The following is a 14,959-nucleotide window of genomic DNA, read 5'->3' on the forward strand; positions in this document are numbered from 1 at the left end:
AGGATTTGAGGTGTAGAAGGAGTTTTGTTTGCTCCTCCCCTTCACACGTCCTCATTCTTTACTGTTAATCCATCGGTTTTCTCCCCCCTCCTCCCACCTTTGTATCGGCCGTGTCTTCTTCCTTGTCCTCCTCTTTATTGCTGTTGGAGAAGCTCCTGATGGAGGACCACCCGGGCCGCGTTTCTCCCAGAATGCTTTGCGGCTGCGTTGTCTCCCTGCGGTCCGGCCCGTTTAGTCTGCGGGGTCCTCGCCTCCGTCTGCGGAGACGATGCCGCCGTCTTCCTCCTCTGTTCCCACGTAAAATAAACGTTTTCACGTTTTCCTGATTGCTCGTGAAGGAGGCCGAGCAAAGGTGTGTGTGTGTGTGTGTGTGTGTGTGTGTGTGTGTGTGTCTCAGCAGTGTGTGCGTGCGCCCATTAGTGAAGGAATTCTGGGAGGAAAGGTGTGGTCCATCCTGACCCCCCCCCCCCGCTCGATTCAACAGGACGTAACATGGAGAGACTGGGGGAGGGTAGAAAAAAAGCACAATTCTCCCGTGTTTATGGTTTCCAATGATAATTCACGTCTTTATCGTCCTCTTTAAATGCAGGTTAGCATAGAATATACACTGTTTAGTCTACTGGTAACACTGCAGGGTCACACACACACACACACAGTCACCTCCGCGGTGATGTCATCTATTTGCAGATAGTGGCTGCAGACGAGTGTGACGGCTCTAACGGGCAGGAATGCTGCAGGTGTGTGTGGGTGAAGCGTTCGACGAGATAAAGATCGAACTTTGTTTGTCTTGTTTTGTCTCGTCCTCTTTTTTTTTCTCTGCAATGTGAGACGGGGGGATGAAAGGAAGCATTGAGCCGTACGTTTCTCCTGCAGCTGGACGCGCAGATGTTTCTGGCGTCCATGAACTCCTCTTCTCCGCTATCGCCGCTACCGCCTCTGTTCCCCGTCCCGTCCTCCTCGCTGCGCTGCGTCCTCTCAAACGGGAACGTGACCTCATCGCGTTCGCTGTTTGTTTTGGATCTGGTCGCCCCCCCCCCCCCCCCCTCTCACACACTCACACCGCGGCTCTCTAGATCGGGTGGTATTCCCCGTGTGTGTCTCTGTGGCAGGTGAGTGACAGGTAATCTCCTTACCGGTCGCTTCCTGCTAATAACAAGCTTTGACTCGTCTGAGCCGGCGGGTGCTCACAGGGGACGGAGACACGCGTCCCTCATGCTGCGGCCCCACCGTGGTGGTGTTTGGGCTGCCGTGTGGACGCGCTGAGGTCCGGTGGCCCCGCGTGTCTCCGGCCCGGTTTGATCCTGATGAGTCAGCGTTTGTGTGTCTGGGCGATTTGACGCGTGCAGACCGACGCGTGTTTTGACCTAAATGATGATTTTCCTCTCAAGCAGTTTGGAGGCTGATTCAACTGTATTTTTATTCATTGAAGTAGTGAAAACTGTCACAAGTTATCGGAGAGCAGGATGAGGTCACTTGAAATGCTTATTTTAAACATTACATTAAATCCATTATTTTAAAATGACATTCAAATGCAAACATTTTCCCTTAATCACTGAAATTATTAATGAGTCAAATCAGCATTTTCCATCTAATAACAATCATTTAATATCTTGTGTAACATAGAGGGATCCAAATCCTCCTTTAATCTAAGTGTGTGTGGATGTGTGTGTGTGTGTGTGTGCGCGCGCTGTATTGTCACCTTGTCCTTCGTGTGTTTTCCATATAAGGGCGTATGAGCCTTCAAAGCCTCCCTGGATTGTGTACAATGTGCACCGTGTGTGTGTGTGTGTGTGTGTGTGTGTGTGTGTGGTTTTTAATAGACTTTGAGCAGCGCTGCACTATGCCCATGTAAGCACACACACAGATAGAGACACACACACACAGACACACTGTGGAGAATTAAGGTCTCTGCTGCACATTCAGACAGAAGCATCATGAAACTCTCTCGTTTGTTTCCTTCGTCCAGATTCGGTTGTGTTTTGAGTTTTAATCTTCGTGGCGTGACCTAAATGAAATGTTTCTGTCTGCTTGTACATTAATAGTAAAAAGGTTGTGACTCCGTCTCCTCGTCTCCGCTCACATGCAGACGTTTGTCTCGGTAACGTTCACGTGTGAGTCCTCCGTCTTTATCTGGAACTTTCCCTCCGCGACCTTGGCGGCCCTCCGGCCTCGACCTCCCGGGCTATTTGTTAATGGCCGAATGGCGCGCACACACACACACACACATACACACACAGAGCCAGAATGATTAGTGCGCACAATAAGAGTGCACTTTATTTTTTATTGTATTTATATATATTTTTTTAATTCTATATTCCTCTAATTTATTTTCTTCTATTTTGTATATTTAGTAGATTAGTACATTTAGAAAACGTTGTACGTTTTGTGAGGTTTTTTTTTTTTAGGACTTATTTCCAATAAACTTGTGAGCTCTTCTCTGCTGCTGTGAGCTGTGGTGTTTTTATCTGGTTTTAAACTTTAAACCCTTTTCCTCCTGCGTCCTCCTCAGGATGTGGAGAAGGACCGGGAGCTTCGGACGGAGTTCAGCAGGGAGGAAATCGGCCAGAAGATCGACCAGTACAACATGCTGACTAGAGACCTCCTCAAGATGACTCTGGTGAGCGCGCACACACACACACACACACACACACACACACAGCTGCCCTGCAGGCTTTCCAGTGACGTCGGCATTCCTCAGCCCTCTTCGGAGGAGATCTTCTTCCTGCTATTGTCCTCCCCTCGGCCCCATGCAGCAGCTCCTCAGCTCCTCTCGGGCCCCTGTGGACTTTGAGAGCGTCTCGTCTTCAGGAGGCCGGTTCCTCCACCTCGCTCATATCTCATTGCTCATCTCATCGCTGTGTGAAGCTCCTTTGTCATTCTGTCCTCTGAGTTTCTCTTTGTCATCTTATCTATTTTGTGTGTGTCTGTGTGTGTCTTTGTGTGCGTGTGCATGCTCCTGATCTCCTCCCGGCTCCACATGGAGTAATGAGATTAAGAAGCTCTTCCTCCCTCTGAGGCCATCTGTGCTGCCCACTGGGCTTATTGGGAGCACTGGTCACTGTGAAGGATTCATCTTAAGGACACGTCTTCTCAATATTCTAATAACCGTATCTCCTGGATGCCCCGTCTCTCCCTCCCAGAGTCCCACTGGTGTGTACACTGGTTTCATCAAAGTCCAGATGGATCTGAGGAGGCCGGTGACGGTGCGGGGGGGTCAGAAGGGTGCCGGTGGAGGTCGGGTGGAGGAGGCCTTCTATCTGCCCAGAGGAGTCACCAACACCCTCCACATCAGCTCCAATAACACAGTCAAACAGGTGGCTCTCACACACACACACACACACGTCGGCGCGGCTTCATTAGGGCCTGGTGACAGATGTGTAACAGATGTTGAAGGTTTATTAAATTTTGGTTCAGTTTTCTGTGTTGATGGATGATGGAACCGATAGAGACCGAATCCCAGTATCTTGTTGCTGATTGGCCGACGGGTGTTGATGAGAGTATTGAATACGAATATTGGCTAATGTGTGTGTGTGTGTGTGTGTGTGTGTGTGTGTGTGTGTGTGTGTGTGTGTGTGTGTGTGTGTGTGTGTGTGTGTGTGTGTGTGTGTGTGTGTGTGTGTGTGTGTGTCTGTCTGTCTGTCTGTCTGTCTGTCTGTCTGTCTGTCTGTCTGTCTGTCTGTCTGTCTGTCTGTCTGTCTGTCTGTCTGTCTGTCTGTCTGTCTGTCTGTCTGTCTGTCTGTCTGTCTGTCTGTCTGTCTGTCTGTCTGTCTGTCTGTCTGTCTGTCTGTCTGTCTGTCTGTCTGTCTGTCTGTCTGTCTGTCTGTCTGTCTGTCTGTCTGTCTGTCTGTCTGTCTGTCTGTCTGTCTGTCTGTCTGTCTGTCTGTCTGTCTGTCTGTCTGTCTGTCTGTCTGTCTGTCTGTCTGTCTGTCTGTCTGTCTGTCTGTCTGTCTGTCTGTCTGTCTGTCTGTCTGTCTGTCTGTCTGTCTGTCTGTCTGTCTGTCTGTCTGTCTGTCTGTCTGTCTGTCTGTCTGTCTGTCTGTCTGTCTGTCTGTCTGTCTGTCTGTCTGTCTGTCTGTCTGTCTGTCTGTCTGTCTGTCTGTCTGTCTGTCTGTCTGTCTGTCTGTCTGTCTGTCTGTCTGTCTGTCTGTCTGTCTGTCTGTCTGTCTGTCTGTCTGTCTGTCTGTCTGTCTGTCTGTCTGTCTGTCTGTCTGTCTGTCTGTCTGTCTGTCTGTCTGTCTGTCTGTCTGTCTGTCTGTCTGTCTGTCTGTCTGTCTGTCTGTCTGTCTGTCTGTCTGTCTGTCTGTCTGTCTGTCTGTCTGTCTGTCTGTCTGTCTGTCTGTCTGTCTGTCTGTCTGTCTGTCTGTCTGTCTGTCTGTCTGTCTGTCTGTCTGTCTGTCTGTCTGTCTGTCTGTCTGTCTGTCTGTCTGTCTGTCTGTCTGTCTGTCTGTCTGTCTGTCTGTCTGTCTGTCTGTCTGTCTGTCTGTCTGTCTGTCTGTCTGTCTGTCTGTCTGTCTGTCTGTCTGTCTGTCTGTCTGTCTGTCTGTCTGTCTGTCTGTCTGTCTGTCTGTCTGTCTGTCTGTCTGTCTGTCTGTCTGTCTGTCTGTCTGTCTGTCTGTCTGTCTGTCTGTCTGTCTGTCTGTCTGTCTGTCTGTCTGTCTGTCTGTCTGTCTGTCTGTCTGTCTGTCTGTCTGTCTGTCTGTCTGTCTGTCTGTCTGTCTGTCTGTCTGTCTGTCTGTCTGTCTGTCTGTCTGTCTGTCTGTCTGTCTGTCTGTCTGTCTGTCTGTCTGTCTGTCTGTCTGTCTGTCTGTCTGTCTGTCTGTCTGTCTGTCTGTCTGTCTGTCTGTCTGTCTGTCTGTCTGTCTGTCTGTCTGTCTGTCTGTCTGTCTGTCTGTCTGTCTGTCTGTCTGTCTGTCTGTCTGTCTGTCTGTCTGTCTGTCTGTCTGTCTGTCTGTCTGTCTGTCTGTCTGTCTGTCTGTCTGTCTGTCTGTCTGTCTGTCTGTCTGTCTGTCTGTCTGTCTGTCTGTCTGTCTGTCTGTCTGTCTGTCTGTCTGTCTGTCTGTCTGTCTGTCTGTCTGTCTGTCTGTCTGTCTGTCTGTCTGTCTGTCTGTCTGTCTGTCTGTCTGTCTGTCTGTCTGTCTGTCTGTCTGTCTGCTGTGTGTGTGTGTGTGTGTGTGTGTGTGTGTGTGTGTGTGTGTGTGTGTGTGTGTGTGTGTGTGTGTTCAGGTGATCGTCGCCCTGCTGAACAAGTTCACCGTCGCAGACAACCCGGCTAAATACGGCTTGTACAAACGCTACCGCAGGGAGGACCAGGGTAAGACTGGAGCCCTGTGTGTGTGTGTGTGTGTGTGTGTGTGTCGTGTGTGAGAGAGAGAGACATAGCTGGAGACAGTGTGTTTCATGCCACTCATGCCGAGCTCGGTATCAGATGCTTCGGCACTGACATGCTCTTGAGGCGTGTGTGTGGTTGTGTGTGTTTCTGAATGCCTCGCCCTAATGTTGATACACAATGTGGGCAATGCCCACGCATGTAATATACACAGACGCACACACACACACCAGCAGCTGTTGCCGGGTTTCAAATATTATCTTCAGCTCTGCAAGTAAAGAAAAAGATGGTTAATGGTTTTAATAACACGTTTTTTTTTTTTTTAATCTAGTTTGAAGTCAAACATTTCACACTGTTGCGGTTCCAGCGAGCTTTGCTTTAACCGTCGGCTCTGTTGTCGTCTCACTGGAGACGCTCCGTGAGGCCGCTAGTAGGAGACGTAGTGGAGACGGACGTCTGACATGTTTTGCACCCGAGCTTCTCGTATAAAAACAAGTCTGCAAGCGTCCTTCAGATTTAGGAGCAAACACACGGGAGTAGAAAGGAGGTCGCTGTGGACGTGACTTTGCTCTCTTAAAGGAACACTCGTTCAAATAAAACCCCAAAAGCTTTTCAGTTATTACTCCGGATAACCGAGCTTTAAAGGTGCATAAAACGCTGTAACTTAGCCATGCTAGCTGGTCCCCCTGTTTTCAGTGTCTATGCTAAGCTAAGCTAAGCTAAACAGGCTTTTGTAAGTAAGGTATGTTTGTATGTATGTCAGGTTTTCACCTAACTTGTTTGACACTTGATTCCGATTAAGTAAATTCTGTGTTTTTTCTCTTTGAACCATTTATAGTTGTTGGTGAATCGTATTTCTTTTAATGTAATTAACATTTTTCAGACTATCGGTGTGTGGGTCGCCTTAAAGGGCCGGCGATCGTTTCAACAACGCCGTCTCTTTCTCTCACTCTCCCTTTTTCTCAATTACTGAGGTCACACTCACCATTTCATCTTCTGCCTTACGTGTTTACACACACACACACACACACACACACACACATCAAATCCATCTGCAGCGACCGCAGCCCACATTAATCTGTGTGTGTGTGTGTGTCCTCCAGTGTATGTGTGTAAGCTGGCGGATGACGAGCAGCCGCTGTTCCTCCGTCTGGTGGCGGGACCCGACGGAGACACGCTCAGCTTCGTCCTGAGGGAACAGCATGGCGAAGTCATGGTAACGCTTTAGCTCCGCCTCCCTTCTGTGATGCAATGTTCCTATTATTATTATTATTATTATTATTATTTGTTGTTCGTGGTTGAAGTGACGCTGCCCCTCGTTTCAGTGGGACGCGTTCTCCATCCCCGAGCTGCGCAACTTCCTGCGGATCCTCGACAAGGAGGAGGCGGAGCAAAGGGAGGCGGTGAAGCGGCGCTACGATGCGTATCGCCTCAGACTGCAGGAGGCGCTGAGCGAGGTCAGAGGAGCCTCTGAGGGGAGGAGCCTCTGAGGGGAGGAGCCTTCCGTCGAACAGGACCGCGGCGAGGAGGGAGAACCTTTTATTTTTTTTGTAATTCTCACCTCAGAGGAGGAGAAGTGTACTTTTTTGACGCGAGGTGAGGATCCGGCGCTCGGAGGGAGGAAGTGAGGGAACGATAAACTGACGGGACAGCGAGCGACGGGAGACGAAACCCGGATTAAAGACCTCAAAGTGCTGCCCGATCTCACCAAAGATTCACTTCACCGTGCCAAACCTCCTCTTCCTCCTCTTCCTCCTCTCGGTCCTGCTGTCACATAGTTTATCTAATTCCTTTTAAGGACTCAAGGCCACGTGTTGAGTCAGAGGTTTATTTAATTTTTCTGTTTTAAAGGTCTGTACATATTTTTTTTCTTAATTTATATGGTTGAAGCTTTTTATGATTTGTTGAAAGAAACAAAAGTCTTATTTTTAGTTTTTTTTTTTTGTACAGAAGCAGAGTTTATCTACTGGAGGAAAAGACACAACATGAGCATTAAAAACAGCTGAAGCTGCGTGAAGGTGGAAGGAAAAGGAAACATTTAGAGGATACACTGGAAGTCTCGATTGGAGGGTATTTATATTCTTATGTGGAGTCTCGAGTGTGCCGTAGGAATAATGTTTATTTACTTTTGCTGGTTGATTCAGTTTGGTTCTATGTTTACTGTCATTTTTTTAATTATTATTTTAACAGAGCGGGAAAAGCAAACAATTATAATAACAGATGTGTTTAAATAAAACACACTCATGCATATAATCCATCAATAATGAGGTTTTTGTTTCTTTAATCGGCTTAATTGAGTAACTATAACCAAATACTTTACCATTAAAAGACCTTTAAGATTTTTCCTTTACTAATGAACCTGCTCTTTTATTTTTTTTTATTTTGTAATTAATCAGTTCATTACTTGCCAATCATTCATTTACAACAAGTTGAAAGAAAAACAGCAACAAAATTGGACCAACGCTCATTTTCTTTATAAGAAATGAAATGGAACATTACTTTTAATTGGCCGTCACAATAAAACGATTCACTGCTCACTTCAGTTGGATAAGTTCTTATTGGCACACTACAGACTCCATTAAAGAACGTCGTAATAAAAAAAGACAGCGGTGAGCTCGGGAGGACGTTTGGTCTGGTTCGATTAGTCGTGACCTCTGACCCCGCGTGGCCACATGAGGGCGGAGGGAAACTCGACAGGTTTCTGGAAGGTGACGGAGAGGAAGTGGAAGAGGAGACGTTAGATGGAGGAAGAAGGGGAGACGATGGGATCCTGTAAACCACAGGAGGTCTGAAAGGGGAAATATTGAAGAGGAAAGGAAGGAAGGAAGGAAGGACGGACGTTACACACAGAGCTCTGCACAAAAATGGAGGTCTTTTGTGCAGTAAAGGTTCATGAAAGGTTTTGAAAAGTTGATCGCTGCCTTAAATATATCTATGCAATGTTGTCTTTAGTGAATTCAGCTTATCGTTTATGGCTTTGAGACCAAAGAGGCTCCTTTTTTACGTTTAGTTTTGTAGAAAATTCAGTTTATTTCTGGTGATCGAGAAAGCAAAAAAACATGTTTGAGAAAACGAAGATAATCACTTTCACAAACGACCAATCAGATTCACGAAAATAATCAATAGTCAAAAAACGCTTTTTGCGCTGCAGGTACTGAATGAAGTACAACGGCGCCGCCTAGTGGACAGAAACTGCAGCTACTTACTTCCGTGTCAAACTATTGTTATTTTCTTAGAACCAAAGATATTTTTGTGGTGTTGCCTGGAGCAGAACATTTATTAGAGGCCTTTTCCCAGTGGAGGGAAAACCATATATAGTTTTATCTGAAGGGGTTTTAACCCGTCGTCTTCTTGTATCAAACACTGGGTTTACGCTGGGGAAGCAAACACTAAAATGGTCCAAAAATTTGAATCTTTCAGGCAGCTGAATGTCTAATTGTGACGGTAAATTTCAGTTTTACCCATCGGGAGGAGATATACTTGTAAATATAATATTGTATAATGTGACTGGATGTCGCATTTGGGGTCAAATTGAAAACGTAACCGTTGCATTATGGGAAATGTAAGAACCTTTACCTGTACGTTAACTTTATGGTGCGATAATAAATCCACTGAATTACATCTTAATTTCTTTTGTTGATTAAATTCCCTCTTGGTTTTTCCCAGTTATTGATTTCTCAAAGAACTTATATATAAATTTCAGGGTGTAAGAAAAACTAAATGATGTTTAAAACTTAAAATTAGTTAGTTGCCAATAATGAATAAAACTGGAATCAAACTACTGAATATTTCAAATAATTCACATAAATTAGATATTCAGTCCCTTGTAAAACTCAAAATATTTTGACCTATTTTTGCTTCCCTATAATATAGTTTAAACATGTTACGAAAGTCCGCATGGAAACAGTTTAATCATCTTAAAGCCATGTTGTTGTTGTTGTTTGTCTATCTGATAAACAACCTTAGCTGTTAAATCCAGATGAGTCGTATCGATTATTTTCGGGCACTTTAACTTTGAATTCAGGGAAGACAGTTTTTTATTTTATTTTGGTCTCCTGCCGCCATCAGACTCTTAACATCTAACACGCTATAATCTTATTTAGCAAGATGTTGTTGAGCTCTTCTCTTAAGTTCTCTTCTCTTAACTTCTCAAACAAAGTGATGATAAATTAATTATTAAACCAGCAGATAAATACAAAGCACCAGTTTTAATAACGTTATTAAGGCAGATTTGAGTATTTCTGTTTCCATGGTGTTTAATCCTCGAGGTGTACTTACTTATTATTTTGCAGAGCTTTCAGTGCGCTTTGATACTTCGTGGAGCTTTTGATCACATGACACGATCTTCACCGGGTAGAAAATCAACCTGTGGTCACATGACGCTTTGATACGATCGAAAGCTCCAGAAAGCCACTGAAGGGACTTTACGTACATCTGTACAATAAATGCCAAACATCTGTGTGTCGTTCTCCTGCCGTTTACTGACACGCTCCTTGTGTTTTGTTCCAAATATGCTGTTTTTTGTTTCAACAGAGAATCACATGGCAGGTTTTTATTTTTCTGTTTGTTGCCAGAATGTGGCCTTTGAGCCACGCGAGGCGGCGTCTATTAAAGGTGGAATTAATACCAAATAAATTCTCCTCCTTGTATGTTTTTCTTTCAACTTTCAACTTAAATATGGTTACTTTATTATGCATAATCGGAGTTGAAGGATTAGTGTATAATCCTCGTTTCTTTTGGGGAATTAGGAGAATCTGTTACATTTCTTTATTTTATACTATTCGTGTTGTGTTTTAAACCCCACGAAACATTTTTAAAGACATCAACTTTAAATCAGAGAATTACATTTTCTTATTTGCTGACATTTTATACAGTAGAAAACGGATTAACAGATAATGAAAAGTTTTTAGTTGCTTCCCTGTAATCCCCAAAAAGATCAAGACAGAATTCAGAGAATTGGCAGACTTGGCTGACTCAATGACTACAGGCCCGTCGCCCTGAAGTCTTTTGAACGGCTAGTCCTGTCCCACCTGAAGACCCTTCTGGACCCCCTCCTGGACCCCCTGCTGTCAACATGGCCCTCCACTACATCCTCCAGCATCTGGACTCCCCAGGACCTACGCCAGGATCCTGTTTGTGGACTTCAGCTCTGCCTTCAACACATCATCCCGCCTCTGCTGCAGGACAAACTCCACCTGTCTGACAGGAAGCAGCACGTGAAGCTGGGAAACATGTCTCAGCCTCTCGGACCATCAGCACCGCTGTGGATTCCTTCCGTTTCCTGGGCTCCATCATCACCCAGGACCTCAAGTGGGAGCAGAACATCAGCTCCATCACCAAGAAGGCTCAGCAGAGGTTGTTCTTCCTGAGGCAGCTGAAGAAATTCAACCTGCCAAAGACGATGATGGTCCACTTCTACACGGCCATCATGGAGTCCGTCCTCTGCTCCTCCATCAGCGTCTGGTACGCTGCAGCCACAGCCAAGGACAAGGGCAGGCTGCAGCGCGTCCTCCGCTCTGCAGAGAGGCTGATCGGCTGCAATCTGCCGTCCCTGCAGGACTTGTTCGCTTCTAGGACCCTGAAGCTATAAAGATGGTAGCCGACCCCTCTCACCCCGGACAAAACCTGTTAGTGCCCCTTCCATCTGGCAGGAGGCTGAGGTCCATCAGGACTAAGACCTCCCGCCACACCGACAGCTTCTTCCCGTCGGCAGTCGGGCTCATCAACAGAGCCGGTCCCCCACTGACTGACTCTGACATTCTGACATTTGTTTCCTCTTGCACTATGTTTTCTCTATCTGTCTTGTTGTCCATTGTCTTATTGTCTGATGTTATGCACCAACCGCCAAGTCACATTCCTTGTATGACATATTTTGGTAATACATGTTTTATTATTCCTAAATAATTTAACTGATCTCCAGATGAACTGCACAAATACAAATAGGGAAAATTAAGACCTTTAAGTGGGAAAATTTGGAAAGGCCGGATGAAAACAGCGCCTCCTCCTGACCTCTGTGTGACCCCGGCTTTCAGACTAGAAAAGTGGGGGTCTGCCGCCCCCCCTCCCCCCCTCTGCTGTCTCACACACTAAACTTTCACGTGAAGCTGAAGGAGGGAGCCTGCCGATGCTGCCTTCAAAGTAAAGGCTCTCTCTTTTATGTTTTGGTTGGGGTCATTTCACATTTTCAGAAGACGTTATGAAGGAAATAAAGTTACTTTTACCTGATATAAAATCCCTAAAATCCACACAAGTGACTTTTAAATTGATTTAAGGGTTGAAAATGCAGAAGCACAAATAGGCCGGAAACGTGTGCTTCGCTGCTCTTACTTTGAAGGAACAGGCCGGATGATGTCGTGTATGCTGCGGCGTTCTTGACGCTGCTCTCAGCCGGACCTGTTTTTTGCAGCAGGAAGAAGAGACGCTGGAAAACTCAACAATGTGAGTTGGACACTTGATTCATTTTAAACTTTAAAAATAAATACGAGGCTTCGGTTAATTTCGACGGCGCCGGAAAGTGAGGAAAGTATTCTATTATTGCGTCACCAGACTGCGTTCACAAATCCGTTAATTGTTGTTGTAAACACTGCGGCGTCGTAATAAAAAACAATTAGAGTTTTTTTTGGGAGCATGAAGGTTCAGACTCCTTATCGGCATTAATTAAAATAAGCAGCATTTTTCATTTTTATTTTATTTTCTAACAAATAAACAACTGCTGTGGGTGCAAGACGATACACGGCAAACAGTTTAAATTGGGCCAGAAGTGATTCCTGCCTGCTTTTCTGTGACTTATTTAACTCCGGGTTTGTGAAATGCATTTGTCAAATAGTGCTAAAACTTAATAAAGAAAAGCTCACGGGAAGCATGCAAAGTGTTGCTCATTCAGAGAATTCTCTTATTTCCCGAGAACAATGTCTCATGTTCTCACACTCCCAGTCCAACTACACACAAGCGATGTGCAGAGGAACTACTGCACGTTTAAAGCACAAAAGGCCTCTGAATGGACCGTGGGATCGTGTTTCGATTTGACCAACATGGATCAGTCTGATTGATTCACACGAACGACCTCCTCCTCTGTGTGGCATCTTATAGATCCCGAGTGAAACATCTCGTCCATGTCAAAGTTCACCTCGCCGTGTGTGACGCAACCCTGTTGACTTATTAACTGCAGGCTGTCCACTGAATCCTTGTTTGATTCCCTATTTTTTATAATGAAATAAAACGCTGTCCGTGAAATAAGAAGCCATGAGGGTCGAGCTTTGTTTTATTCTTGTATTAAATGTCCTTTTTCATTTGATTCTCTTTTGTATGTTTTTATTCCTTATGTTTTGCGTGTAAAGTGTCTAAAAGTATGATAAACATTTCTGCTCTCCGTCAGGTTGAGTAAGAGGTCGTCAGTAGCGGCTCTGCTCGCCGTGGTTGTTGGTGTTTACCTGCTGCCTTCTCCCATAGACCCCGAACCACATGTGTAACTACAGACACACACACACACACACACACACACACACAGCAACTACTTTCTAAAGAAGCAACACAGTGTACTATTATTTATTGAGCGCTTTAAACTGATATAGACTAACTGCAGTAATCTAAATCGGTCCCTGCAGACTGAAGGGCCCCCCCCCGGCCCTCGAGGGGCCGCTGGCCGTCAACACCCGGCTGCAGAAGGGTCGCAGGCTGTTTCCTGGGAAACTACACGGACCAGAATCCTTCACTGCGGATGAGGAGGGTGAGGGTGCTGACTTTTACCTCATTGTTTTAGTTAGCTACACTATTTAATATGAATTAATGCTCGACTGCATGCAGAGTTGAGGCGTCACGTGACGTCCGCGTCGCTCTCTGTGGGTCTTTTTTCTGAGCCGTCCGCGTTGTTTCAGGTAACGTGTTCACAGGGACGGTGGACGGGAAGCTGTGGAGAATCGGTCCTGATGACACGCTCACCCTCATCACCCAGATGGGGCAGGATTTACCAGAATGCGGTCAGCCTTTTATTTTGAAAAACCTTCCTTCTTCTAAATGATATTTGTACGTTTGTGGCGATAAGTTGTCTTTCTAATTCTCAGGATCGCATGAGCAAAAACCCTTCCTTAGGTCACGTGTTCGTGTTGTGTGTCTGCAGGCAGCAGCACGGACTACGAGCCCGTGTGCGGTCGCCCTCACGGCGTCCGCCTGGATCGCCGCGGTCAGCTGATAGTCGCCGACTCGTACCTCGGGCTGCACAGCGTCGACCCGCAAACCGGAGAGAAGACTCTGCTCCGCTCCAATGAACAAGGTTGTGTGTGTGTGTGTGTGTGAGACATATGTGTGTAGATGATCCCCCTCCCCCGTCTGAGACGCTCCGTGTCGTTGCTCCTCAGGCGCTGATGGCGTTCCCTTCGCCTTCCTGAACGGCCTGGAGATCTCCTCCCAGACCGGTTTGGTTTATTTCACCGACTCCTCCAGCCGGTGGGGACGCAGACACGTCAGGCTGGAGGTGAGCCGGACAAATGACCGCCGATGGACACCCGTCCTGTTCTTGTTGTGCGTCCGTCCGTCCGTCCGGTCCGCCAGAAGAAGAGAATAAGGATGCTAATAAGGACGCTAATAAGGACGCTAATAAAGTCCTTTGAGTTCAGACAGGGTGATTACTTTAACCGGAGCGAATTAGGGTTCCATTCATCAGGAGAGAAAAGCCCCCACAGGGACCACAAGGCCCCTCGAGTGATCCAAAGGGTCCATTCGGAGGATTAAACACTTTATAGTGTTTAATGTATTCACAAGTTGGCCGGCTGCTCACGGAAAACATGTAATAACGAGTCAACAGGATTAAGAGCATATAAGAAACACGGTATTAACGAATTTTTCATTCAGCAAATTAATGGAAATCGTGACGTTGAAATTGAAATAATATGAGCGACAATAATAACGTGAACTAGTTTGACTAAATTCAGCCTTGTTAAATAAGCTACAACTTGCATTACCTTAAATTATCACGCAGGAATATAATGATAATATTGAAGACACGTATGACCCCCGACACTACGAACGAGCGCTCCGTGTCCTCAGGTGATCGAGCTGAACCGCCTCGGCCGCCTCCTCTCCTACGACCCGGAGACGGGACGCGTGGACGTCCTGCTGGACTCCCTCTACATGCCCAACGGCGTCGCCCTGTCCCCCGACGAACGCTTCCTGCTGGTGGCGGAGACGAGCATCGGACGCGTGCTGAGGTACACGCACGCACGCACACGCACACGCGCGTGCACGCACACGCGTGTCACTCAGCCGACTCCCCGTCCGCCCTCAGGTACTGGCTCAAGGGGCCGAAGGCCGGCACCAAGGAGGTCGCCGTGGACAACATGATCGGTTACCCCGACAACATCCGCCGCAGCGACCGCGGGACCTTCCTGGTCGGCATGACGACGACACGGTTCCGGAAGGCCACGCCTCCCTTCCTGGACCTGATCGCACCGTATCCGGCCTTCAAGCGCTTCCTGGCCAAGGTCGGTCTTATTGTTCCGTGATGGGCTTTTGAAATGAATTTCGCTGATAGGATCGATGGGGCCGCCGCAGACGTCAACTTCCTGCACGAGCACGCCACTCCGGTCCAGCGCAGTCCGGTCCACGTCTTCTTTGGCTCGGTGCCGACAAACTCCGGGT

General features: G+C 46.7%; 2 protein-coding genes across 2 annotated transcripts; both read left to right on the forward strand.

Moving 5' to 3' along the window:
- The first annotated feature begins 2,468 nt into the window (after positions 1-2,468).
- On the forward strand, positions 2,469-9,966 carry LOC144395259 (ras association domain-containing protein 3-like). Its single transcript, XM_078098121.1, has 5 exons — positions 2,469-2,617; positions 3,141-3,314; positions 5,224-5,311; positions 6,430-6,542; positions 6,652-9,966. Exons 1-5 carry the CDS (start codon positions 2,585-2,587, stop codon positions 6,814-6,816), a joined length of 573 nt encoding a protein of 190 aa, XP_077954247.1. The 5' UTR covers positions 2,469-2,584; the 3' UTR covers positions 6,817-9,966.
- A 1,709-nt stretch (positions 9,967-11,675) lies between these two features.
- On the forward strand, positions 11,676-14,841 carry LOC144395260 (adipocyte plasma membrane-associated protein-like; the record flags this gene model as incomplete). The annotated part of the gene is made up of 8 exons (XM_078098122.1): positions 11,676-11,764; positions 12,702-12,791; positions 12,931-13,052; positions 13,201-13,302; positions 13,443-13,595; positions 13,681-13,796; positions 14,369-14,529; positions 14,607-14,841. Coding segments are annotated over 8 exons (1,050 nt in total), but the record flags the coding sequence as incomplete, so codon positions are not given.
- Positions 14,842-14,959: the final 118 nt, after the last annotated feature.

The sequence above is a fragment of the Gasterosteus aculeatus genome, unplaced genomic scaffold, assembly GCF_964276395.1.
Source record: "Gasterosteus aculeatus unplaced genomic scaffold, fGasAcu3.hap1.1 HAP1_SCAFFOLD_129, whole genome shotgun sequence".
NCBI lineage: Eukaryota > Metazoa > Chordata > Actinopteri > Perciformes > Gasterosteidae > Gasterosteus > Gasterosteus aculeatus.

Excerpts from the sequence above, each read along its gene's own strand:
- LOC144395259 (XM_078098121.1), top strand. The coding sequence starts at position 2,585 with ATGCTGACTAGAGACCTCCTCAAGATGACTCTG. Across the intron at positions 3,315-5,223 it reads CCAATAACACAGTCAAACAG|GTGATCGTCGCCCTGCTGAA; the intron begins GTGGCTCTCACA and ends GTGTGTGTTCAG. Across the intron at positions 6,543-6,651 it reads AACAGCATGGCGAAGTCATG|TGGGACGCGTTCTCCATCCC; the intron begins GTAACGCTTTAG and ends CCCTCGTTTCAG.